General features: G+C 34.8%; 1 protein-coding gene across 4 annotated transcripts in view; it reads left to right on the top strand.

Moving 5' to 3' along the window:
• OSBPL8 (oxysterol binding protein like 8) overlaps positions 1-27578 on the top strand; it is a 226656-nt gene that overhangs the window by 187957 nt on the left and 11121 nt on the right. For all 4 annotated transcript variants that reach the window (XM_023217461.2, XM_023217626.3, XM_023217562.3 and 1 more), the window contains 11 exons: positions 455-692; positions 1282-1466; positions 4412-4493; positions 4798-4896; positions 6717-6813; positions 12857-12955; positions 16032-16129; positions 17968-18057; positions 19969-20105; positions 21715-21900; positions 22228-22315. In XM_023217461.2, the coding sequence (XP_023073229.1) occupies positions 455-692; positions 1282-1466; positions 4412-4493; positions 4798-4896; positions 6717-6813; positions 12857-12955; positions 16032-16129; positions 17968-18057; positions 19969-20105; positions 21715-21900; positions 22228-22315 (1399 nt within the window). The remainder of the gene's footprint in view (positions 1-454; positions 693-1281; positions 1467-4411; positions 4494-4797; positions 4897-6716; positions 6814-12856; positions 12956-16031; positions 16130-17967; positions 18058-19968; positions 20106-21714; positions 21901-22227; positions 22316-27578) is intronic.

Here is a 27578-nt window from a genome sequence, read left to right as displayed (position 1 = left end):
AGGTGGAAAGTCATAATTTATTTGAGTTCAGTTGAGAATTGGATTATCTGGACCTGCATTTTTTCTTCATACCATAGGTGACAGTGAGATTGATGGAAGTGATGCTGTTTGAAAAACTAAGAAAAATATCTAGCAAGAAGTCTAAAATTTTGGTTTTGGAAGATTTTAGTCCCAATTGGTAGAGAGGCAAAGAGCTCAGAGTATCATCTTTTCACATTTCTCCAGGTTTTTAACTTTTCTATGCCTCTGTTTACTGATCTGTAAAATGAGAATAATAATATTACCTATCTCATAGGGTTATTTTGAAGATTAAGTGAATTAACACTATGTAAAACACTTAGAACACTATCTGGCACATAGTAAATTCTCAATAAATGTTGTATATAATTTTTATTTATGAATTGAGCATTCTTAACATCCTTTATTCTTCCTCCTAAAAATTCTTTCCCTTAAGGTTAAATGATAGTGAAATTGAACGACAACATTTTAAGGACCAAGATATGTATTCTGATAAATCTGATAAAGAAAATGATCAAGAACATGATGAGTCTGACAATGAGGTGATGGGGAAAAGTGAAGAAAGTGACACAGATACATCAGAAAGACAAGATGACTCATATATCGAACCCGAGCCTGTTGAGCCTTTAAAGGAGACTACCTACACTGAACAGAGCCATGAAGAACTTGGAGAGGTAGAAGTCTGTTATTTTTAGAGATTCTGAATTTTCATATTCTTGGGAATTGTTAAATGAAATTGAAGATATTATTTGCTTCATCTATTGCCTATTTTTCTGTGATAGAATGTGATATTTTCAAAGTTGCACACATATGAAATATATTAGGATTTACAAACAACTAAACACAAATACTCACATAAATACCAATATATTCCATTAAATTTAAAGTTTACATTTTCTTCAAGCTTGATTTTGAAGTAGGGTATTGCTTGATGTCATTGCCAGTGCAAAGTAAGTTGCAAGGAAGCATAAGTTTATAACGTTGTTATTGCCAGTGCATCATAGAAGTAAATGTAGTGTAAAATAATAGGCTATAATATTTTTCTAGTGGATCTCTTGTACATATTGTTCACTTTGATGTCTTTTTCAGCTACCCTTTTTACCTAAGTTTTATAGCTATAGATTTTATTACTTTTTGTTTCCACATTTAAAGAATGCTTGGAGTAGTCCTGAAAAGAATTCATATTTTCAACATTAGCTGGCTTGTTTACATATCTGTCTGAAATAAATGTAATGTTTTGGTAATTTTCATTAATTGATAAAGGCAGGTGAGGCTTCTCAAACAGAAACTGTGTCTGAAGAAAACAAAAGCCTTATCTGGACACTATTGAAACAAGTCCGTCCTGGCATGGACCTATCCAAGGTGGTTCTGCCTACATTTATTTTGGAACCCCGTTCTTTCCTGGATAAACTTTCAGATTACTACTATCATGCAGATTTCCTATCTGAGTAAGTAGATTCTTATTGCTTAAAATAGATGATACTTCATGATTTTAGAAGCTCTCAAGAGTACTATTTTCAATTATCATTCCTTTCCAAAATCAAGCTCTAATGACACATCACTCTCTGTTCTCTACCACTTCTTAGTAAGAAGCATATTTAATACTTTGCTATAATGTTGCCATTTATGAAGTGAAATTGAGATATCATAAGCTTGAGGAAAACAAGAATTCTACCCTTTACTGAACAACACTGGTGTTACAGGCTCCTTAACCTCAGTTCACTAACCTAACACAGAGAGAGGTGATTGGCATCATTTGTTCTCCTCTGTGAAAGCCCTTGTTCAGTCCCATCCTGGGGCCTCTGTTTTTGCTCATACTTATCTGTCTGCATGCTTGTGAGGTATGTATGGCTTACCAGAACTAAAATGCCCTGCCAGTTGCTAGCTTTTGGAACAAATCCTTATTTTCTTTGCTTCTGAAGCTGCCAGCTGATCCTGAGTGTAATTTTGAAGAAGGCACACTTAAAGGAGGCAGAGGAGGTGCTGTCCACCTCTGTCCAAGCAATTTCTTGGAAAACCAGTAAACTTTGCAAGGAACAGCAACTTTGTGTCCATGCTTCCAATTCTTACTTACCTGATGCCGCTATTCTAGCAATAATGGTGTTTCAAGGCACTGTGCTTTCTATGCCACTGATATCTGGCCCTGTGACCTGATTTTTAGAATCTTTATCAATACTAGTTTCTGTCTATAAATTTCATGAGCGAACATTGAAAAAAATAATAAGCTGAGTCAAAAGATAATCGATAAACTGGGAAATTTTTGCAAATATCATCATAGACAAAATGTTTAACCTCCCTAAAAAAAGCTCTTAAAATTTGAATGAAAATGATTCTATAGAAAAGGAAGCCTATAGAAAAAGGAGTGGAAGGAATTACTGGGCAGTTGGAAAATGAAGAAATAGGAACAGTCCTTAAACATGTAAAAACCTCATGCAAAATAAGGAAATACATTTGAATTATAGTAAGTTATTGTTGTTTATCCATCACATTGACAAAAAGTCAAAAACCTTTTATATCCTAGTTCTAATATCTTCTGCACTTTTATCTGTCTGGAATTTCATTTCTCTCAGAATATAAGGCAAATTCCTGTGAATCACAAGATCTTGAGAGATGCCCCCTGTCCCAAATAGAAAGATTGTACTTTTCTGGCATTACACACTGTTGCCAAGGTTGTGTTGGCAACCAGGGACGATCATGCACCACCACGTGCAGTGCAGACTAGCACAGCACCCTGAAGGTAATCTGGCAGTATTTACCAAAAGTATAGATGCATTCATCATTTGATACACTAATCTCACTTCTGGGAATAACTCTTACAGATATAATGCCACATATACAGAATGGCATATACACAAGATCGTTGCAGCAATGTTTGTAATAATAAAACATTAGATATAACTCCAGTGTCCAGCACAGTGTACTGATTAAATAATGTGTGACACATCCACCCATATAAGGAAGAATTCCATAAACTGATCTGGAGGGACCTCTAGAATTGTGTGTGAAAAAAGCAAGGTGTACAGAAGAGTATGTATAGTTTGCAAACCTTTTTGAAGAAAAACAGGACTGTTTATTTATATATGCTTGTTTATGCCTAAAAAAAACTTAGAAGGAAACTTTTTTTAAAAGTTACCTATCGAAGGTAAGTAGGAACAGTGTGGAGAGATGGGGCAGTAACAAGACATGTGTACCTCTTTATATTGCTTTGACTTTTGAACTATATATATTTAATTTTAAAATAAAATTGCATAGTAAGGGAATTTAAGCCAAGATGGACAGAGAGCAATCAGAGGGTTGCTACTCCAGAAAAACACAAGCTTTCAACTTAGCACAATTGTCAGTAAGCCTAGGTCTGTGCTCTTCTGTCTCACATCTCATTTTAAAAAAAATCACCACGTTGGATGTCAGACATGCTTGTGAAACATAAATGCCTTTTTGTAAATAAGGGTATAGTAAAGACATTACAAACAGAAAACAACAATAACAAAAACAACTTCTCAGTAAAATTTACTTCAGACATACACAATCAGGTTTTTGCAATGATTGCACAACAACAGAATTGTATGGGGGGCAGCTGAGTCATGGCTCCTACAAACTTCTTTAAAATGAAAATTAGTCTTTGATTATCCATTATTCTGGTTGAGTTTTTATTCTGGAAAATCAGTTGATAGTACACAAGAGCAAGTTGAAGAATAAAAATAGGTTAAAACCTTCTGTATTGATTTAATTATTTTGACTCTGCTTCATATTTGTAATTTGAAACTTCTGTGTTTTGTACTAAGGACTGCATACCCATAAAATCCTGTATTTAGATAAGTACTTTGCACAAAAGAGGTTAACGTCAACGTATGTCCTCCCCTCCATGTACTACAGCACCCACCAGTTACCATTGATCTACTCTAACATCAACAACTGAGAATGGACTCAACCAAGTAAACATTGGTCTTTCACTGACATATGAGGCTGAAGACTTCTATCAGAATTGTTAATGAGGCTGCTTGGCCACTGCCTATCATTGCAAATGCTAGAAATTACATAGTGCATGAATCCAAAATCCATTTTTATTTTTTTCAATCACAATTTTCACAGAGCCACTAACAACATCTCAGGTTCTGCAGAATCCCAATTCAGAAACCTTGGTTTGGAGAGTTTCCAAAAACTACTTTAGCAAAGACTAAGGCAGTGTACCAAAGAATGGGAAAATGTGACCAGGTTAAGAAAAACAGAAATGGATTTACATGGTTGAAAATTGATTACATGGTTGTTTTGTCATCCATTTAAAGTAAGAATTATGTTTTCCAATCATATTTCATACTCAGCTATTAGTTAATAAATGTGAGAGAGAATTTGTGATTTATTTTGTAAAATTTTTGTTTACCATTTTGTGTTTTAGGGCTGCTCTTGAAGAAAATCCTTATTTCCGTTTGAAGAAAGTAGTGAAATGGTATTTGTCAGGATTCTATAAAAAGCCAAAGGTAATGTTTGTTTGTATTTTATTGTCTTTAGTGTTTTATGAGTGCTTTATATTTTATGTAATCTGTAGATTGTTAACAATTACATTACTGGGCTTCTTTGACTTAGCAAAATTGCAAAATACCTGATCATTTAGACCTGTATTATGATTGAAGTCGTTTAATTTTATTTAATGTAAATTTTATTTACTTTGAAATTTTATAAGGATGGTTCCCAGATGGTACAGTTAAACCCATTTTGACTAGTTTAAGCTATTTTGAATCCTTTGTATTTGTAATTTGAAATTGCATTTTTTTTTTAAACCAGGGACTGAAGAAACCTTATAATCCTATACTTGGCGAGACTTTTCGTTGTTTATGGATTCATCCCAGAACAAACAGCAAAACTTTTTATATTGCTGAACAGGTATTAGAAATGCATGTATGGAAACAAAACTTATCTGGAAGTTACTGGAATATTTTTATAGAAAATATTTACTCAGTAAACTCACTATTATTTAGCCTTTCTTATTTGTGCATATTTGGTAAACATTTAACCTTTTAGTATTAAATACTGCTAAATGTCATATTCATAGGTATTATTATTACAGTCATGGAATCCTTTGACCAAAAATAAATATGTGTTTTTCCTTTGCTATACCCCCTGCCCTTTTTTTAATTTTTTTTTTTTTTTTTTTTGGCCGAACTCATATTTCCAAAACAACTTCTGATCATGCTCAGAATTATTCAGTGGTGTGGCATTCATTTGTCTGGCATTCAAAGTCCTCTGTATCTTTTCCAAATTTATCTCAAATTAATACCTTTCTAGTTCTCCACAGTAGTCAAACCTGTGCAGTTCATGACTAGGTAACCTGATCTCACAGTTTCTTGCCTCATTTTTAAATTTAATTCTCCCACTCCAGTATTTCTTCTTAGCTATTCTTTATCAAAACAAACCCTGACTCGCTTATCCTTCATGATCCAAATGACTGCAGCTCCCAGTGATTTTTCCCTTCTCAAACTTCTGTATTGTTTTTGTGATTATCCATTAAGCTATTATTTTAACATTTGTATTGTTTACCTTTTTACAGAATATTTATTTTCCTAATTGAATTGTTAGCTTCTTTAATTCCCTCTTCTCCACTGTGATACCTCTCTTTTTGTTGTAGACAGACAGAAAATATTTTAGTTTTTAAACTTTCATTAATTTGAACTCATATACATCCATAATCATGATTTTCAGTCTTCTGTCTGCATAAACTTGAGGCATATGACATTCTCTTTCAATAACAGTGGCTCCTTATTATGGTAATCCTCACTTTGAGTGTAAGGAGAATGAGAAGACCATGTGTTCTTTGGAAAACCTTCTCCTAGAGGTTTTGATAACCCCCTCAAGTCAAAACCACTCATCTATATTACATTTTTTAAAAGTCAATGATTTAATTCTTCATGAAATTAAGAAGCTTGAGGTGGTGATTTTAGTTTGTCTCATGTAAAGAGAACATAAGAAGTAAATATATTGTTGAAGGCATTAGATTATTAAATAACATGTTTTTTATTTTTGTTTCCTATAGTCATTCAGTAATCCATATGAAGACCAATCACTATATTAGTTATCCATTGCTGTCTAAAAAATTACTGCCAAAACTGAATGGGTTAAAGCAGTATTTATTATCTCATATGATGAGGTTCAGGAATCCGAGATCTGCTTAGCTGGGTGGTTCCGGCTCAGGATTTCTAATGAGCTTGCAGTCAAACTGTCAGCCAGCTTTGCAGTCATCTACAGGCTTGACTGGATAGGAAGATTCATGTCCAGGTTCATCACATGGCTGTTGACAGAAGAACTCAGTTCCTCATCACATAGGCCTCTCTGTAGGGTTTTTCACAATCTCAAAGCTGGCTTTTCAGAACTAATGATTGAGAGATCAGCAGAGAGACAGCCCCCAACATGGAAAGTGCTTTGTAACCTAATTTCAGAAATTACGTAGTGTCACTTCCACACAAACCAATTTCAGTACAATATAAGAGGGGCCTATGTGAATACCAGGAGTGTGGGTCTCACTAGGAGACAGGAGGCTGGTTACTATAACCATCAATATTTAATTTTACTGCTTATTAAATGTTTTTTCTTACTCATTATAAGGCTTGAACTTTTGATAATGACACAATAATATGCTTATCTTTTTATACTTTATATAAACATGTTTTTATATTTTATATATGCATGTTTTTTCTTGTGTTTAACAGGTGTCCCATCATCCACCAATATCTGCCTTTTATGTTAGTAATCGAAAAGATGGATTTTGTCTTAGTGGTAGTATCCTGGCTAAGTCCAAGTTTTATGGTGAGTTTCCCCCTGTCCCAACTTGCACCCATTCCTGGGAGGTATTATTTTCTGGTGAGCTTTTATTTAGTCAGCGTCATGGGCTATTTGCAACATGGAGTTTGTCATTTTAAGTATCATCTTTCCTTGAATAATGGCTTTTTTCTTCCCACTCATAAAGGTGTGGCTTATGTATTCATCACATATATGTAAATATATCACAAGCATCACTTATGAAAAGACAGAATGATTGCCCATTATAGCCCTTTAGTGCATAAAGTATTTCTTTTGCCTTTAGTCTGACCAGTTTTTTGTGTTTCATCTCAGTGTATCTAAGGGATCAGTCATTCTATTATAGTCTTTGAACAGAGAGCAAGAATTCAAGTATGTTTAGGAGAACTGGCCCAGGGTCAATCGGTAAATATATTTAACTTTGAACTAAATAACGTACCAAAAAAAAACTGTTTGCAAGTACAAGGGAAAATAGAGAAGAGGTTATAGTAGGAAACTTTTATACAAAAACTTGACAGTTCAAACAAATGATTTCCAAAGCTATATACCAGTAAAACATATATAACCTTAAAATGCTTTTATATAGTTTTTTAAAATGTTTAAATGAAGAACAATTAAATTTCAACCAAAGAATTTTAAACCTGAGTGAAAAAAATTATTATGATAAAAAAGGAAAAATAAAGTATGTAAACAGAAATCCAAGGTTTGGTTACCTGAGCATGTGGTGAGCCATAGTTAAGTCTACCACAGGGATATCTAAGAGTAGTTTTTGATCAGGAACCTGGTGTGTGTTGTTATATTTCTTCAAGGTATCTTTTATTTCCCTTGATGTTTGTTTTTGTTTGGTTTTGGGTTTTTTTTTTTTTTTTTTTCTTTTTTTAAACCTTGTTTTGTTTAAGATGGTGATTGCTTGTTTTTTTTTTTTCTTAAGTTTATATATATTTTATATTTGATATATTTCTTGCCTACTTCACCTTTCATCCCTCCATTCTTCTACCCTGACTGTAGTATAAATGGCTTTTCTGAGTGTGTGTTCTACCCTTATAGAAATTTTTATGGAGTATGAGGTGCATAGCTCACTTTCTGGGATTACTTCATCAGTGGGCCTTTTTTCTGTGTTATGGTACAATTTATATACATCAGAGCTCTCTGTTCCTTTATAATTTGAAAGAATCTATTAAATCTAGATTGAATTTAAGATTGTCAGAATTGGTTAACCTATAGGTAAATTCAAAAGGCATTTTTTCTTAGTTTTTCCTTTTAATACATGTAACTGTTCAAAACAGAAATGTCAGCATTATCTTGTGAGTTTTATAACATATGCAACTTTAACACATGTAGCTATAGTACATAAGCCTGGAAGAGAATGGACCTAGAAGTAGTAAAATTTTCTATTCTATATAAAGTGGTAAAAGATTAACTGTAAGTGAGTACAATGGCATAATCTCGACTCACTGCAACCTCCGCCTCCCGGGTTCAAGCAATTCTCCTATCTCAGCCTCCCAAGTACCTAGGATTACAGGTGCCCACCGCCACAGCCAGCAAATTTTTGTTATTTTAGTAGAGATGGGGTTTCACCATGTTGGTCAGGCTGGTCTTGAACTCCTGACCTCAAGTGATCCACCCGCCTCAGCCTCCCAAAGTGCTGGGATTACAAGCATGAGCCACTGCACCCAGCCAACTGTGACATTTTGAAGATAAATATTGTAATCCCTAAAGCAGTGGTTCTCCTCAGGAGACATTTGACAATGTCTGAAGACATTTTGGGTTCTCACAGTTGGGAGATCCAGTAGGTAGATGCCAGAAATGCTGCTAAACATCCTACAATGCACAGGATAACTCCCTACAACAAATAATTATCCGGTCCCCTAAATGTCAGGAATGCTACCATTGAGAAGCCCTACACTAGAGCAAACACACACACACGAAGAAAAATCACCACCAAAAAGTATAGGCAAAAAATCAGTAAGAAAATTAAAATGAAATTATTTGAAAATTTTAAACAATAATTTAAATAATGTGTAAAAGAAATAGGAAAGCCCAATGAAGGAACAAAAATCAGAGGGGACAGATAGAAAACACATAGCAAAATGATAGACCAAAATAATATGATAGACCCAATAATATGATTGTATCAGTCTTAGTGGCCCAAATAATCTCATTTAAAGACAATGATTATCAGATTAGCTAAAACAGCAAGGACCAACATACCTTAAATGTAGACACACAAATAGGTTGAAAGTAAGTGAAAAGTAGGCCAAGCATGGTGGCTCAGTCCTGTAATACCAGCACTTTGAGAGACCAAGGTGGGTGAATCACCTGAGGTTAGGAGTTCCATACTAGCCAGGCCAAAATGTACCCTGTCTCTACTAAAAATACAAAAATGAGCTGGCCATGGTGGTATACACCTGTAATCCCAGCTACTCGGAGTGCTGAGGCAGGAGAATCACTTGAACCTGGGAGGCAGAGGGTGCAATGAACTGAGATCATATCACTGCACTCCAGCCTGGGCAACAAGAGCAAGACTGTGTCTCAAGAAAGGAAAAAAAAAAAAAAAAAAGAAAGTAAATGGAAAGTAAAAGTTAAAAGCTAAACCATGCAAGTATTAAGTACAAGTAGAGTTGAGTGAGTATATTAATAAAATAGATTTCAAGACAAAAACGTGTTAATAGAGATAAAGAACATTTCATAATGAAATAAAAAGGTTCAATTCTGCAGGATAACATAATAACCATAAATGCCTATGTACCTAAGCACAGAACTTCAATATGATGCAAAAACAGAATTAAAAGAGACAGAAATTTGAAATGGACAAATTTTCTTAAGAGATACGAATTACCACGGCTGACCCAAGAAGTGGTGTAAAATTGTAATACTCTTATATCAGATAAATTGATTTAGTAATTTAAAATCTTTCTTCAAGGTTATACTCCAGGCCCAGATGTCTTGAATTCTTCTAAAGATTTGAAGCAGAAATAACAGTTCTACACAATTTTTGGCAGAAAATAGAAAAAACAGTCCTCAGATCATTTTATGAGGCCAGGATTATCCTGATCCCCAAACCAGTGATTACGAGAAAATAAACTACAGATCTAGTATCCTTTATGAACATACATGCAAAAATTCTTAAGTAGTAACAAATCAACATATAGGAAGAATAATATATGGACATATACATATAAATAAAAGTATCATCATCAATATATTAAAAGAATAATATATCATGATGAAATGGATTTTGTCTCTGGAATACAAGGTTGGTTTATCATCTGATAAAAATGTAATTTACCATATTAATAGAATAACAGAGAAGAAAAGTATGATTTCAATAGATACGGAAAAATTATTTGACAGAATTCAACACCTATTTATTTCTTAGTCCTCAAGAAACTAGGACTAGATTAAAGGCATCTATGAAAAATACATAGCCAACTTCATACTTTTAAGGTGAAAACTGAATAATTTCTACCTAAGATCAAGAACAAGGCAAGGATGTTTACTCTCATTGCTTCTGTACAAAATTGTATTAGAGGTCCTAGCCAATGCAGTAGGCAAATTAAAGGGAAAAATAGCATACAGATTGAAAGGAAGAAGATAAGCCATTTATATACCAGATTATATAGAAAATCTTCAAGAATATACAAAAAAAGCTCATGTAACTAATAAGTGAATTTAGTAAGGTCTCAAGATGCATGGTCAGAGTAGAAAAATCAGTCGTATTTCTATATACTAGAAATGAATACTTGCAGAAGTATATATATATATATATTTTTTTTTTTGAGACAGTGTCTTACTATGAGGGATCCTCTTATCTCAGCCTCCTGAGTAGCTGGGATTACAGGCACACATCACCATGCCTGGCTCAGAATGAAATTTAAAAACAACTCCAATTATAATAGCATCCAAATAATATATTTAAAAATAAATTTAATAAAAGATGTAAGTCCTGTAGATTGAAGACTAAAACATCACTGAGGAAAATTAAAGAAGATCCAAATAAATGGATAGATAGACTATGTTTATATATTGAGATATTTAATATTGTTAAGATAATAGAGCTCCCTTAATTGAGCCATAGACTCAATGCAGTCCTAATCATAATCTTGGCAGGCTTTTTTGAAGATATTGGCAAGTTGACTCTAAAATTACATTGAAAAGTCAAGGACCCAAAACAGCCAAACAATTTTGAAAAAGAACAAGATAAGTCTTTCACTGCCTAATTTTAGTATAAAGCTAAGGTAATCATTACAGTGTGGAATTGACATAATGGTAGATATATAAATTAATGGGATGGAATAGAGTTCAGATGTAGACCGGTACACATGGTCAAATGTTTTTTCACGTGGGAGAAATGATTGTCCAGAGTTAAACGTGCATCTACCGTAAACTCAGAAATTCCACTCCTAGGTATTTACCCATGAAAAATGAAAATAGATGGCTACATAAAGACTTGTACATAAATATTCTTAAGTATACACAACATTATTCATAATAATCCAGGACTAAGCACAACTTAAGGACCTCAACTAGTAAGGAAATGTCACAACTACAGAATGCTAACTAACAATAAAAAGGAATAGAATTCTTATACAACAATGTGGTGAACCTGAAAGACACTGTGCTAATTGAAGGAAGTAAAACACAGCAAGCTACATCTTCTATAATGCCATCTGTACAGAATTCTAGAATAGGTAAAGCCAGTAATTTAAAATGGACCAGTGGTTTCCTGGGGCTGAGGGAAAGGATTGACTGCTCAGGGGCAAAGAGGAACTTTTTGGGGATAATGGGAAGTTCTATATCTTGATTGTGGTGGTGATTATATGACTCTGCAATTTCCAAAACTCGAATTTCACACTTAAAATGGGTTAGTTACTGTATGTAAATTTATACTTAAGTAAAACTGAGAACAGAAGGAGAGAAAATGCATACAGGAGAAAACTTAGAAGAAATTACCATAGTATTTTATTGTTGACTATATTTTGGTGCTTTATATTTTTTATTTTTCTAAATTGTCTATAGGATTATTATATCAATTATAAGCATTTAAATAGCTTGAGATGTGTAAAGGAATGTGACTTATAGCTAAAAAATAATGGTTTTATTCAAAAAAGAAAATTAGGCTATACAGTGAAACAGTGTTTTATTAATATTAAGTATTCTCCATGTTTTCTGATTTTCTTATAACTCTCATAAAATAGGCCGGGTGCAGTGCCTCATGCCTGTAATCCCAGCACTTTGGGAGGCCGAGGTGGGCAGATCACCCAAGGTCAGGAGTTAAAACTAGCCTGGCCAACATGGGGAAACCCTGTCTCTACTGCAAATATAAAAATTAGCTGGGTGTGGTGGTACACGCCTGTAATCACAGCCACCCAGGAGGCTAAGACAGGAGAATTGCTGAACCCTGGAGGTGGAGATTGCAGTGAGTTCAGATCACTCCACTGCACTCCAGCCTGGGCAACAGAGTGAGACACTCCATCTCAAAAAAAAATTTTTTTTAATTATAAAAAAGCACATAACTGTATCTTTTAAAAGTAGTCATTATGTAAAAATGAGAATAAGGATGAAATATGTTTTGGATATAAGGTAATGAATACATGTTTGGGCACATTGAGATTGAGACTTTTTTTTTTTTTTTTTTTTTTTTTTTTGAGACAGTCTCTCGCTCTGTCGCCCAGGCTGGAGTGCAGTGGCCGAATCTCAGCTCACTGCAAGCTCCGCCTCCCGGGTTTACGCCATTCTCCTGCCTCAGCCTCTCGAGTAGCTGGTACTACAGGTGCCTGCCACCTCACTTGGCTAGTGTTTTGTATTTTTTAGTAGAGACGGGGTTTCACCGTGTTAGCCAGGATGGTCTTGATCCCTGACCTCGTGATCCGCCCGTCTCGGCCTCCCAAAGTGCTGGGATTACAGGCTTGAGCCACCGCGCCCGGCCGAGATTGAGACATTTTTAAGACTTTCCACTGTAGATGTCTGGTAGGTGTTCTAAATATATTTTGTTTGTTTTGAGTTGGTTGAATATGTTTTGTGAAATTTAATAAACAACATTTTATTTCAGGAAACTCATTATCTGCAATATTAGAGGGAGAAGCACGGTTAACTTTCTTGAATAGAGGTGAAGATTATGTAATGACAATGCCATATGCTCATTGTAAAGGTAAATATTTTCTATACTTGAGTTAGATATTAAGCTTTCCTTTTAAGTAAATGTATGTAGCTGTGATTTGTTGTGCTTTCTGATTGATGGAGTCAGACTTACATTTTGTTTGAAAGCATCCTTGGTTTACAGATATTTAAGATTATTGCTATCATTTGCTGAATATTTCTGTGGTGAATTAATTCACCTGTAATGGACCTTTTTGTGATGTATACTTTAGTCAGAAGAGACTGACTTACCATAATGAAATTTCTTTGCACTTACCTGATGTGCAAGTTTTCAAATTTGACAAAACTGTCTGTTATTTCAGAATCTGTAAAGATGATTTTCATTTTTTTGCACCACCATGCTTTTTAAAAATTTTAATTTACTATTTTTTAATGTACCAAGTTTTTAAAAGATTTTTCTCACCCTCTTTCGGCAATTTCTTAATGTGTTATGCTTTTTGACCCATTATTTAAAATATAGATAAGGGTGTTACATAATAATTGTCATCTACAACATTACAACATGCTAGGCACCCAACTATTCAATGCATTTATTTAATCATTTCAGCAGCTCCTATAAAATAGAAATATTATTATTCCCTTTTTATAGAAGAGGAAAAATGAAGCACAAAGAGGCTTAATACGCCTGAGATCACACAGCTAAAATGCAGCAAGTCAGGATCTGAACCCAGGTTGTTTACCTCTGCATTCTGAACTTTCAACTGTTTTGCGTCAGTTTAGTGTGGTCATGATGTGTATCCTCCCTTCCAACCGGTTTCTTAAAATCTTAAAAATAACTTTTTTGGTAATTATCCTCTATTTTGGGAACTGATTCATGAAAACATAGAAATTATTCAGTATGAAAAGTGGGCAAAGGATATGAACAGACACTTTTCAAAAAAAGCTCATTATCACTGGTCATTAGAGAAACGCAAATCAAACCACAATGAGATACCATATCATGCCAGTTAGAATGGTGATCATTAAAACATCAGGAAATAACAGATGTTGGAGAGGATGTGGAGAAATAGGAACACTTTTACACTGTTGGTGGGAGTGTAAATTAGTTCAACCATTGTGGAAGACAGTGTGGCAATCCCTCAAGGATCTAGAGTTAGAAATACCATTTGACCCAGCAATCCTATTACTGGGTATATACCAAACGATTATAAATCGTGCTACTATAAAGACACATGCACGTGTATGTTTATTGCAGCACTGTTCACAGTAGCAAAGACTTAGAACCAACCCAAATGCCCATCAGTGATAAACTGGATAAAGAAAATGTGACAACACATACATACCATAGAATAGTTTGCAGCCATAAAAAAGGATGAGTTTATGTCCTTTGCAGGGTCATGGATGAAGCTGGAAACCATCATTCTCCGCAAACTAACGCAGAAACAGAAAATCAACCACCACATGATCTCACTCATAAGTGGGAGTTGAACAGTGAGAACACATGGGCACAGGGAGGGGAACATCATACACCGGGACCTGTCAGGAGGTGGGGGGCAAGGGGAGGGATAGCATTAGGAGAAATACCTAATGTAGATGATGGGTTGATAGGTGCAGCAAACCACCATGACACATGTATACCTATGTAACGAAGCTGCATGTTCTGCATATGTATCCCAGAACTTAAAGTATAATTTAAAAGGAATTATTTGATATGGCCTTATTTCACAGTTGAGAAACCTGGGAGGGTTGAATCTTATTGAAGGCCAACCCAGCATGTACGAAAGAGGCTAACTTATGGCCTCAGTCTAGATTATTCTTAGAGCTTGAGGTAAGCATGGAGTGAAATATCTTTAATTATGAATTGATAAGAACAAATATATTTAAATTTTCTATCATTTAGAAAAAATAAAATTATATTCCATGTAGACATCCATGCCCATACTTAGCTAACAATAGGGAAAATTTTTTATAGCAATGCATGGAAAAAGAAAAGAAGTTATAACCACTTGTGAATGAGCACATGAAATGATTTTTATAAGCTGTTTCACCCTGTATGTTTTCTAAGGTATGTTCCCCCAAGTCACTAGCCTCACAAATTGTTTTGTAAAATAAGAGTACCATAGCCAAATAAGTATGAGAAACGTTACATAGTCTGTTCCCCTCTCAAAAGATAATATTGTACGTTGCATGTTAAAGGCTGTCTTAACATCTTAGACCAACAGCAGATACACAACCTGTTTAGCTTTATTAAACCTAGAGTTTCCCCAGCTTTTAACCACAGAACTTACTCTGTAGTTTTTTTGTTTGCTTTGCTTATGCATTTGATTCTTGTTATTTGCAGTGGTTATATAAAGTCACCACTGAGTTAGCAAATACTGAGCCATTGCTCCTGGGGGGAGTATGAGATTGGATTCCTGTGAGCCTCTTGTCCTAACATTTACATCAACCAATCAATCAGTACATAACCTTGTTTTATGTGTGCTTCTATTTAAAGAAACCTGATGTCATTATAACATTAATTACATATTATTGATTCATTAACCTTGAACTAACAGCCAACAGAACCTGAAACCTACACGTAGCTTTTAACACACATTTTCCCTATAAGATACATTATAGCTTTCTTGCACTTAGGAACACTAGGCAGCACTGCAACACTACATGTGGGTCCACTTTAAACAGCAAAACCACCAATGAAAAGCACAAAAATGTGAAAACATGGTAGTAAATACACTGCAAAAAGGACACTTTTTTTTTTTTTTTTAACAATGTGGAAGCTGAAACAAGGAAGAGTGTTTGCCTTGCTCAACCTCAGCTCAGAATGTGTGCATCAGGTGACTCAAATTTTTCACTACTCTGCACATGTCTCCAAATGACTACAGAAGCACTCTGGGTATGGATACTTTACTGAGTAGGTGAATTTACAGATATGGAATCTGCACATAATGTGAATCAGCTGTTATCTATTTATGTCCCACAGAACCATCTTTATATCTGTATTATAGCTTTTCATTTGAGTGGGACAGAGTGATTTTGAATTACGTTCCTCCTAAAAGGTGATTAGATTACTAAACTGTTTATTGTGAGCCATATACATATAAATATTTTGTCAAATCTTTTTCCTTTAGGAATTCTTTATGGTACAATGACACTGGAGCTTGGTGGAACAGTCAATATTACATGTCAAAAAACTGGATACAGTGCAATACTTGAATTTAAACTAAAGGTTAGTAGAAATAATAGTAGGTATCACCTAACTAGAAGGAGAGCCATACAATAAATATTGAATAACGGGCACCATGTATTTCCTAATTAAGGACTAAATGTAAGAAAACAATTTACATCAGGTCAAAGATAAGTGCATCTAAGGGATAAGGAAAAAGCTGGGTGAGTATCTTCGGATAGCCTAAGATGGCAGCCTTGGAAAATTCAAATTAACACAAAGACGTTTTTGTTTTTCATCTTAATTAATAAAACTGTGGGTATTATATAGAAGATGAGATTTAAGAAGTGATTAGACAAATTTCTTAATAAAGGATTGTTTTTACCAAATACCAGAAGATATGTGTCATCTTGCAGTCTAGCTGTGTAAACTAAGGCACAGTTGTATTAGTCACTATTTCTATGTAATAAATTACTCTAAAACTCAACAGACTTAATAACTGTGCTGTTCCTCGTGAGTTCTGTGAGTCAAAAATTTGGACAGGGCATATTGGGGATAGCTTATCTCTGCTTCATAATGTCTGGGGTCTCAGAAAGACTTTGTAGACCATGGGTGACTCAATAGTTAGGGACTGTAATCAGCTGAAGGCTTATCACTACATATCTGATACCTGGTCTAGGGTGACCGAAGGACTAGGACTGCTAATCTGAGCACCTGTATACACGGCCTTTCCATGTGACTTGGTTTCCTGACAGCATGACAGCCTCAAAGTAGACTTCTTACTTGGCATTTGAGGGTTTCAAAGTGCAGGTGCCCCGATGAGCAAGGCAGACGCTGCATTTGCTTTCCATGACCTAGTCTGAGAAGCCAAATTATATCACTTCCACTGTCGTCTATTATTTGGAGAATTATAAGACCACCCAAATTCAAGCAGAAGAAATATAGACCCCACTTCTCATTGGGAGAGTGGCAAGGTCTCCTTGAGGAAGAGTATGTGAGCTGGAGGGGAGAGGGTACATATTGTGAAGGCCATCTTTGGAAATTTTTGTCTGCCTCAAAATGAAAGGGAAATTTGAGAACTTATTGTGAATTAATTGTTCTTGAACAATAGTATATTATGTTCAGATAAAAATATTTCTGTGAACTATGTAATATTACTAAATTGCTGCTGTGTTGATATCCAGCTGATAAGCAGTTTTGCTCTAATGAGAAAGACCTCTTAAGTATTATTTGATGCAATGTCTTTTTTTTATTTTTCTTTCACCTTGGCAAAATTTTGCTTGTATGGTGATGATAATGTTTGAAGATCATGATGAATGAGTTCTTAAGTATATATGATGCCTTTAAGTATTACATTGGAGCATCAAAATTTTGTCTCTAAGGAGAGACGTTAGTAAGGCATTATAGTAACTCAAAATATATTCCTTCTAATTTTATTTTTTGTAGGCTTTTTTTAGCTATGTATTTTACTTTTGTTTATTTTTTACGGAAGGGGTGTTATTTATTTCAATGGATCGTTAATTCCCTTAGGTTTACTGAGTTGTTATTGCTTAAGATAATGTCACATTGATAGGGCACAGTCTTGACAGTTAGGTGAGGACACAGGATTTGAGCATACATGGAACATAAGTCAGTTATATCAGTGTGATCTTTCTTCATATGTTTATTTTCATTTAACATAGTCTGCTTGTTTTATCCTATTTTTTCATAGCAGCAATTCAGATTTCTTATTAAACATTTCTAACTGAAATTTGAGTCAGTGTTTTTTACTGCTTGTGCATTCAAGAGCACTGTAACTATGCAAGTAATTTTTGTTGTTTTTTTTTTTGTTTGTTTTGGTTTTACATCATATGTAAATATAAGTGATAAGTAAAATGTTTTAACATTTTCTCATCTGAAAGCCATTCCTAGGGAGTAGTGACTGTGTTAATCAAATATCAGGGAAACTTAAACTGGGAAAAGAAGTCCTAGCTACTTTGGAAGGTCATTGGGTAAGTATTTTGTATTGTAAAGAATTTTACTTCCACTGTCGTCTATTATTTGGAGAATTGTAAGACCACCCAAATTCAAGGAGAAGAAATATAGATCCCACTTCTCATTGGGAGAGTGGCAGGGTCTCCTTGAGGAAGAGTATGTGAGCTGGAGGGGAGAGGGTACATATTTTTGTAAAGGATTTTATTCTGTGGGAAAAAAAAATAACAATCACATTTAAAATTTAAAACTTATTCCATTGCTGAAAACATCACTATTTAACATAAGCATCAGCTTAATAGCAGATATTTTGGTGTTGATCTGTTATCAACAATAATTAATTTTATGTAATATTTTATTTCCAAAACTTTAAAATCAGTAGAAATAGCTAACACTTATATATATGACTTACTGCATTATTTAAGAATGTTACTCATATTAACTGATTTAATATTTATAACATATAACCCTATGAGGTGAGTATATAGGTGCCATGACCATTTTATTATTGTTTATTATTGTCCCCATTTTATAGAAGAGGACACTGAGAGTTCACATAATTTGCTCAAAGTAAGTGGTGGAACAAGAATTAAAGCCCAGGAACCCTGGCTCTAGGGCTGTGCTTTTATGCATAGCACTCTACTGCCTCTCACATAGACGAAAGAGGCATAGTTCCAATTAGTTATATTCCTTTCAGTGGAACATGGAAAGGATATAGTGGTGTATGAGAGCAATGGTTTTTATTTACTTCTGTGCTAACCTAAATTCATATTTATGTAATTTTGTTAAGAGATGCTTAAATGAATAAAAAGAATCATGGCACTGCATGGATATACCGTACTACGAGCACTGAGTATATGCTCCTTTCTGCATACAGTAAGCAGAAAATGTTGAGAAATATGAGAAAGTGAAACTGTATTTAGGGACTCCGCTAAGTGGCCACATACACTCTGAATTTTTTTTTTTAATTGCCTTAAATCTGAGTGTCTTCTGGAAAAAAGATAAAGCAGCAGTCATTTTTAAAAAACGAAATTTCTGTCTGGGTAGGGTGACTCACACCTATAATTCCAGCACTTTGGGAAGCTGAGGTAGGAGGATCGCATGAACTCAGGAGTTTGAGATCAGCCTGGGTGACATAACGAGACCTGTTTTCTACTAAAAATAAAAATAAAAAAATTAGATGGACATGATGGCACATGCCTGTCCTAGCTACTCAGGAAGCCAAGGCAGGAAGATGGCTTGAGCCTGGGAGGTGAAAGCTGCAGTGAGCCATTATTGTGCTACTGCACTCCAGCCTGGGTGAGAGAGCAAGACCCTGTCTCAGATAGATAAGATATAGATGAGAGAGAGAGATGAGAGTGAGAGAGAGAAAGGATGGATAGGTAGATAAATTGGATAGGTAAAATAGATTAGATAAATAAGGTAGATAGCACCGCTGCACTCCAGCCTACACAAGAGAGTAAGACCGTGTCTTAGATAGAAAGATTATTCGATAGAGATAGACCTCAAATTTTTAATGCTAGGAAAGCCTCTTTCAGAGGGATGTGTGTGTGTATGTATGAGTATATTGAAACCATGGATAGCCAACAGCATCTCGTTGTAGCTGCAACAAATACTATGCTGTACTTTGACGGTTTGAAGATGGTTATTGAGGCTTTGCATGTAATGTTTGAAATTTATGAAGTAAAACTTGTGAAATTTCACAAACTGGATATTCAACCAAATTCTTTTTAATTAACTAGTATTATGTATTCAATCTTAATGTTTTTATAAAAATGATAAGAAACATGGGGCTTTTGGAAAAGTGCTAGTTACGTTTGTTTTTAACTGGAGGATTAACCAAAAGAAATTCTCACCATCATATTACTATACTATAAAATTGCCTTCTAAGTATAATTCTCTACATTAATTTTGAATTTCTTTAAATATAGGATAGTGAAGTTTTTATTACTGATAAAAAGACTGATAATTCAGAGGTTTTCTGGAATCCAACACCTGACATTAAGCAATGGAGATTAATAAGGCACACTGTAAAATTTGAAGAACAGGGAGATTTTGAATCAGAGAAGTAAGTATACTGTTTTACAGCTAACTTCATAAGGATCAGAGAGTAGTTTTTAAATTCCTTAATGACATGGTCATTTTGTCACCTTTCTTCTGTCATATCTGAATTCAGCAAAATAGTTTATCATTTGTGGAATGTGACAGTATTCTGTTTCTGTGTATAAGAATGTCAAATAAATATAATACAAATTGTCTTGCTTTTCTGTACCTCAAAACTACTCATTTTTTTCTTTATCAACTTCTCCAGAACCTTTAAAAAAAAAAAAGTTTTTGTTTAAATAAGATTACAGGACTAATTAGTGACTCTTAGTTTCTACCTGGCAACCGTTTTCTAACCTAGTTTAGGCATTAGAACTCTAGGTAAAGGGAATGGTGCAGAATCTACTTCTGTGCCATTCTCTGAAACAAAAATAAAGTTACTGGATGGACTGGCTTCTAAAGGACTTATTAGTTGGATAATAATTAAGGCTATCATTTCTGTTCTTAAGTCATGAACTTTTTTGAATCAAAAATATTATATACACATTCCCCATTTTATTGTTGTTATATCTTTGTGTTAAGAGAAAGAGACTTATGTACAAAAGATACTTTGCTAGGCACTAAACACTCATTATGCAACTTAGTCCTCCCTACATGTTCCCACATACGTATCATTCTCTCTCGTGGAATTCAAGTCTGTGTGTACCTTCCCTTCTACACTCAAAATTAAGGTTGTCAAAGATGGAAGAATGTGTATGTACCAATTCTAAATATTCTGCCATAACCACTTGATGTTCTTTATCCAGAGAGAAGCTTTGCAAAGGCATACATATGATAATTTTTGAGAGTGTATAATTCAGCATATTTGAAGATGAGGAAATGAGACTTAGGATAAATAACTTTAAGTGCACCAGCTAAGAAGTGGCAGCTCTAGGACTTGACTCAAGTCTATCTGATCCCAAAGCCTTTTCTTCTAGTTTTAACATGCTGCCTTTCTAGATGGGTAGGATATAGATATACTTTTATTTAACAGAAGAAAGAACTAGTAGAGGATATCATTTTACCTCAGTAGTCTTTTCTGTTAAACCAGTGGTTCTCAACACTGGCAATACATTAAAATACTTTGGGGAAACATTTTTAAAATGTATCAATACTTGGGCCTTACCCCAGAGATTCTGATTATAAAAGTTCTCTGATAATTCATGGATCCAAACTTGAGAAGCACTGCATTACATTAATGGATCTTTCTGAAGCCAGTGGATGGTTAAACAGCGTAAGAATCATCTAGGAAGCTTGCTTAAAGCATAGATTCCTGAGGTTTACCTTCATTACATTCCTATCATCTTGAGCCAGCAACACTTACTACCATGAGTTTTAGAGTCTATATAGTAAGTTTCTCTCGCCAAGTAAAAAAAAAATTAGTCTCCACTTATGAACTTAGTTCATAGAGAGTCCCTCTCTCTACTCAAGGGACTGAATTTATATCTTGACTCATTTCTAAGCCTATGAGCATAAGTGTTGTCAAAGCCAGAAATTCATGTGAGCATTATTTTCTCTACACGGGGATTGAAGCCTGTTCTATATAGATTTTATTTTCTGTTGCATTTTTAATACTATTTTTGCATATGTTTTAGACTCTGGCAACGGGTAACTCGAGCCATAAATGCCAAAGACCAAACCGAAGCTACCCAAGAGAAGTACGTTTTGGAAGAAGCTCAAAGACAAGCTGCCAGAGATCGGAAAACAAAAAATGAAGAGTGGTCTTGCAAATTATTTGAACTTGATCCACTCACAGGAGAATGGCATTACAAGTTTGCAGAGTAAGTAACTTAAAATAGTTTATTTCAAACAATATATTATTAGCATGGTTTATTGCCTTTATTTCTAGAATATTTGTTGCTGGAGTAGTTTTTAATTAAACCATGTATATTAGTGTGAGATTTTTAAACTTGGTTTTGCATTCATTATAAGCTTGACTCTATGATAGTAGTTAGCCTATAAAATGAGGGTCCGAAGATTAGATATGGGAAAATCTCATTATTAGAACTACCTATATAATTATTAATAAAATTGAATCATATAATAGAAAGTTTTAAAGTTCTTTGTTTAGTCATTGAGCAAATGGTATTTTTTTTTCATTTATGTAGTACCCGACCATGGGACCCACTTAATGATATGATACAATTTGAAAAAGATGGTGTTATTCAGACCAAAGTGAAACATCGTACTCCAATGGTATGTAATAAAAAACCAGATACACTAGATACATAAATTTGTTAACTCTTTAGTATCTGTAACAACCAACATTGAAAATTTGGTTTCAAAATGTACAATTTTGGGTGAGCAAAATAGGCAGCTCTGAACTCTTGTTACATCAGTAACAAGAGACCCAAAGAAACATCAGAAAACAAGCAAAAACTGTCAACTCAGTTTGCCAGAAGTCTGGAAAACTGTCAGAGGTGTTCAGCAACCAAGTGAACACTGGATCAAGAAAGTGCAAAGAGAGGAAAGCTTTATGGCATTTTTCCTGCTCTTGCCTCAGGTCCTTCCCAGTGCCGTAGCAGTCTTGAAGGGCCCCTGCATTGCCAGTGTAAGTTCCTAGTTCCAGAAGGAACAGAGTGGACCTCAGACACAATTGTGTATGTCTGTCCTAAGCTGTCAGGATACTACCTGAAGGACTTACACAGACACTCATCTCTGAGAAAATCAATAAAGACAAATTATTCAAGGGAGCCAAACAAATTCTGGCGCTGAAAGGTATAATGAAAATGAAAAGTCACCAGAGATATTCAAAAGCAGATATAAGCAAGCATAAGACAGGATCAGGAAACTTAGAGATAAGACCATGGAAATTATCCAGTCTGAGGAGGAGAAAGAAAAATGAATGAAGTGACATGAACAGAGCCTAAAGGACCTGTGGGACACCATCAAGTGGGTTATCATTGCATTATGGGAGTTCCACAGAGAGAAGACAGAGAAATGAATGAAGAATATTTAAGGAAAGAAGACCCCCAAATCCCTAAATTTGGTGAAAGATATAAATCTACAAATTCAAGAAGCTGAACAAACTCCAAGTAGGATGATCTCAGAGAGAACCACACCACAGCAAACTGTCAAAAGCCAAAGAGAGTCTTAAAACCAGCAGAGAGAAGCAACTTATCACATACATCAGGGATCATCCATAGGATTAACAACCGATTTCTCATAGAAACCATGGAGGCCAGAAGGCAATGAGATGACATATTTAAAGTGGTAGAAGAAAAAACTTGTCAATCAAGAATTCTGTATCTGGCAAAAGTGTCATTCAAAAATGGGGGAGAAATTAAGACATTCCCAGATAAAAGCTGAGGGAGTTCATTACCACTAGACCTGCCCTACAAAAAAATGCTAAGGGAAATCCTTCAGAATAAAATGAAACTCAAAGCTGTATGAAGTAATATTTTCAGTAAATAGTTGGGCAAATATAAAAGCTAGTGCTGTTGTAATTTTAGTTTGTAAGTCCTCTTTTATTTCCTGCAGGACTTAAAAAATAAATGAATGAAAAATAATTTAATTACATATCTTTGTTATCAGATATACAATGTGTAAAGATAATAGTTTGTTACAACATAAAAGCAGACAGGATGGAGCTGTATAGGAGGAAAGTTTTTGTGTACTACTGAAGTTAAGTTGGTATCGACTCAAACTAGATTGTTGTAGAGGTAGGTGTAAATGTCATCCCCATAGTAACCATAAATAAAATACCTTAAAAAATACACACAAAAGAAAATGAGCAGGGTATCGAAACAGTTTACTACAAGAAGCAAACACAAAAGCAGGCAGTAATGGAGTAAATAAGAAACAAAAAACGTATATGACATATAGAAAGTAGCAAAATCAGAAGTTCTTATCCATAGTCACTTTAAAATGTAAATAGATTAAACTCTCTGAGCAAAAGACAAATTGTAAAAATTGATTAAAATAAACATAACCCAACTATAGGCTGTGTACAAGAGATTCACTTTAGATCCATAGACAGAAATACAGTAAAATGAAAGGATGGAAAATAATATTATGTGCAAATAGCAACTAAAGGAAAACGGAGGTGGCCAGTAGTAACCAAAGGAAAACTGAGGTGTTTATACTAATGTCAGACTAAATAGACTTTAAGTCAAAACTTGTTACAAGAGACAAAAAGGAACATGGCGTATTGATAAAAGGGTCAATTCATATATACATATATACACACCAATCAACAGACCCCCAAAATATATAAAGCAAACTGACAGAATTGGAAGATAGAAACAGCTGTATAACAATAGATGGAAAATTCAGTAAATTACTTTTAGCAATGGGTAGAACCTCTAGATAGAAGATCAATAAGGAGGAAATGGATAACTTGAACCACACTGTAAACCAACTTGACCTAGCAGACACACAGAACAATCCACCCAACCATGGAAGAATGCACATTCTTCTCAAGTATACATGGAACATTCTTCAGGATAGACCATATGTTACACCATATAACATGTCTCAGTAAATCCCACCTACTCAGGTGGTTGAGGCATGAGAATCATGTAAACCTGGGAGATGGAGGTTGTAGTGAGCCGAGATCACACCATTGCACTCCAGCCTGGGCAACAGAGTGAGACACTGTCTCAAAAACAAACAAACAAACTCAATGGGTCAAAGAAAAACACAAGGGAAATTAGGTAATACTTAGACAAGTGAAAACAAAAATACAGTATAACAAAACTTATGAAATGCAGCAAAGGTAAGGAAAATATATTATCTGAGAACATCTACATTAAAAGAGATCTCAAGTCAATAACCTTACTTCATACCATGAGAAACTGGAAAAAGAAGAAAAAACTAAGCCCAAAGCTAGCAGAAGAAGAAAATAATGAAGATTAGAGTACAGATAAACAGAATAGAGAGTAGGAAAAAAAATAGAATTTGTGAAACCAAGCCAAAAGTTGCTCTTTGATAAAAATAAACAAAATCAATAAACCATCAGCTAGGCTGAGGAAGCAAGAAAGAAGACAACAAATGACTAAAATCAGCAATTAAAGTGGCGATGTTACTACCAATCATAAAGAAATAGAAGGGATTATGAGAGAACACTATGAATAATTGTATGCCAACAAATCTCTAGAAACTCACAAATTACATAAACTGACTCAAAAAGAAACAAAATCTTAATAGAGCTGTAACAATAAAGAGATGGAATCAGTAACCAAAAACCTCCAAAGAAAAATTCAAGATCAGATGGCTGCACTGGTGAATTCTACAAAACTTTAAAGAATAAGCACAAATCCCTCTCAAACTCTAAAAAATAGAAGAGATGGGAACATTTCCTGACTTATTCTCTGAGGCTAACATTACCCTAATGTCAAAGCCAGATAAAGACATCACAAGAAAATAAAATTACAAACAATAACCTTTATAAGTAAGATTCGTACATCCTTAACAAAATACTAGCAAACAAAATTCAGTAGCATATTAGACAGTTTACACACCATGACCAAGTGGAATTTATTCCAGAAATGCAAGGTTGGTTCCACGTAAGGAAATCAATGTAATATATCACATTAGGAAGGGGGGAAATCACATGGTCATCTCAATTGACATAGAAAAAGCATTTGACAAAATCCATCACCCTTTCATAATCAAAAGAAAGACCTCATAAAACTAGGAAGAGAAGAGACTTCCTCAACATGATTAAGGGCATGTATGAAAAACCCACAAATAGTAGACTCAGTGGTGACAGGTTGAAAGCCTTCCCGGTAACATCAGAAACAAGACAAACATTCCCACTTTCACCATTCCTATTTACCATTGTACTGGAAGTTCTAGCTAGAGCAAGAAAAAAAAGAGAAGTCATCAAAATTGGAAACAAAGAAGTAAAACTATCTCTAATTAACAGGTGACATTATCCTATATATAGAAAATCCTAAAGAATCCATAGAAAGCTACTAGAGCTAATGAACTTAAGAAAAATTGTTGGGAATAAGATCAACACACAAAAATCAGTTATGTTTCTAACAGTAAACACTCTTGAAATTAAGGAAGCAATTCAATAATAGCATCTAAAAGAACAAATTTAACCAAGGAACTGAAAGACTTCTACAGTGAAAACTATAAAACATTGCTAAAGAAATGAAAGGACATCTAAATAAAGGGAAAGACACCTCATATTCTCAGGTAGAAAAGGTTAATATTGTTAAGATTTTGGCCAGGCACAGTGGCTCATGCCTGTAACCTCAGCACTTTGGGAGGCTGAGACAGAGGAATTACTTGAGCCCAGGAGTTTGAGACCAGACTGGACAACATGGCAAAACTCTGTCTCTACAAAAAATAGAAAAATTAGCTGGGCATGGTGGCACATGCCTGTAGTCTCAGCTACTTGGGAGGCTGAGGTGGGAGGATCACCTGAGCCCAGAGAGGTCAAGGCTGCAGTGTCGTAACGGCACTACTATACTCCAGCCTGGGTGACAGTGAGACCCTGTCTCAAAAAAGTAAGAATATAACAGTACTACTCAAAGCAACCCACCGATTCGCCACAATCCCTGTCACTGTTACAAACCTTTTTTTGCAAAAATGGGAAAGCAGATCCTCAAATTCACATAGAATTACAAGGGACCACAAATAGCCAAAACAATATTGAAAAAGAAGTATAAAGAGAACTCTCACTTTTCGATTTCAAAACTTACTATAAAGCTACAGTAATCGAAGGAATGTGGTACTTATGTAAGAGCAGGCATATTGACCAATGGAATAGAATTGAGTGTCTAAATGTCAAGCCAGACATCCATGGTCAATTAATTATTTTATTTATTTCAATTATACTTTAAGTTCTGGGATACAAGCACAGAATGTGCAGTTTTGTTACATAGGTATACACATGCTATGGTGGTTTGCTACACCCATCAACCCGTCATCTATGTTAGGTATTTCTTCTAATGCTATCCCTCCCCTACCCCCCCACCCACCAATAAGGTCCCGGTGTATGATGTTCCCCACCCTGTGCCCATGTGTTCTCGTTCAGTTCCCACTTATGAGTAAGAACATGCGGTGTTTGGTTTTCTGTTCCTGTGTTAGTTTGCTGAGAATGATGGTTTCCAGCTTCATCCATGTCCCTGCAAAGGACATTAACTAATCCTTTTTTATGGCTTCATAGTATGCCACGGTGTGTATATGCCAGATTTTCTTTATCCAGTCTATCACTGATGGACATTTGGGTTGGTTCCAAGTCTTTGCTATTGTGAATAGTGCCACAATAAACATACATGTGCATGTGTCTTTATAGTAGCATGATTTATAATCGTTTGGTATATACCCAGTAATGGGATTGCTAGGTCAAATGGTATTTCTAGTTCTAGATCCTTGAGGAATCGCCACAGTCTTCCACAATGGTTGAACTAATTTACATTCCCACCAGCAGTGTAAAAGTGTTCCTATTTCTCCACCTGCTCTCCAGCATCTCTTGTTTCCTGACTTTTTAATAATTGCCATT

Source organism: Piliocolobus tephrosceles, chromosome 10 (genome assembly GCF_002776525.5).
Source record: "Piliocolobus tephrosceles isolate RC106 chromosome 10, ASM277652v3, whole genome shotgun sequence".
Classification (NCBI taxonomy): domain Eukaryota; kingdom Metazoa; phylum Chordata; class Mammalia; order Primates; family Cercopithecidae; genus Piliocolobus; species Piliocolobus tephrosceles.
Note: the sequence above shows the minus strand (reverse complement) of the source record. Positions and strands in the feature narration are given on the sequence as shown.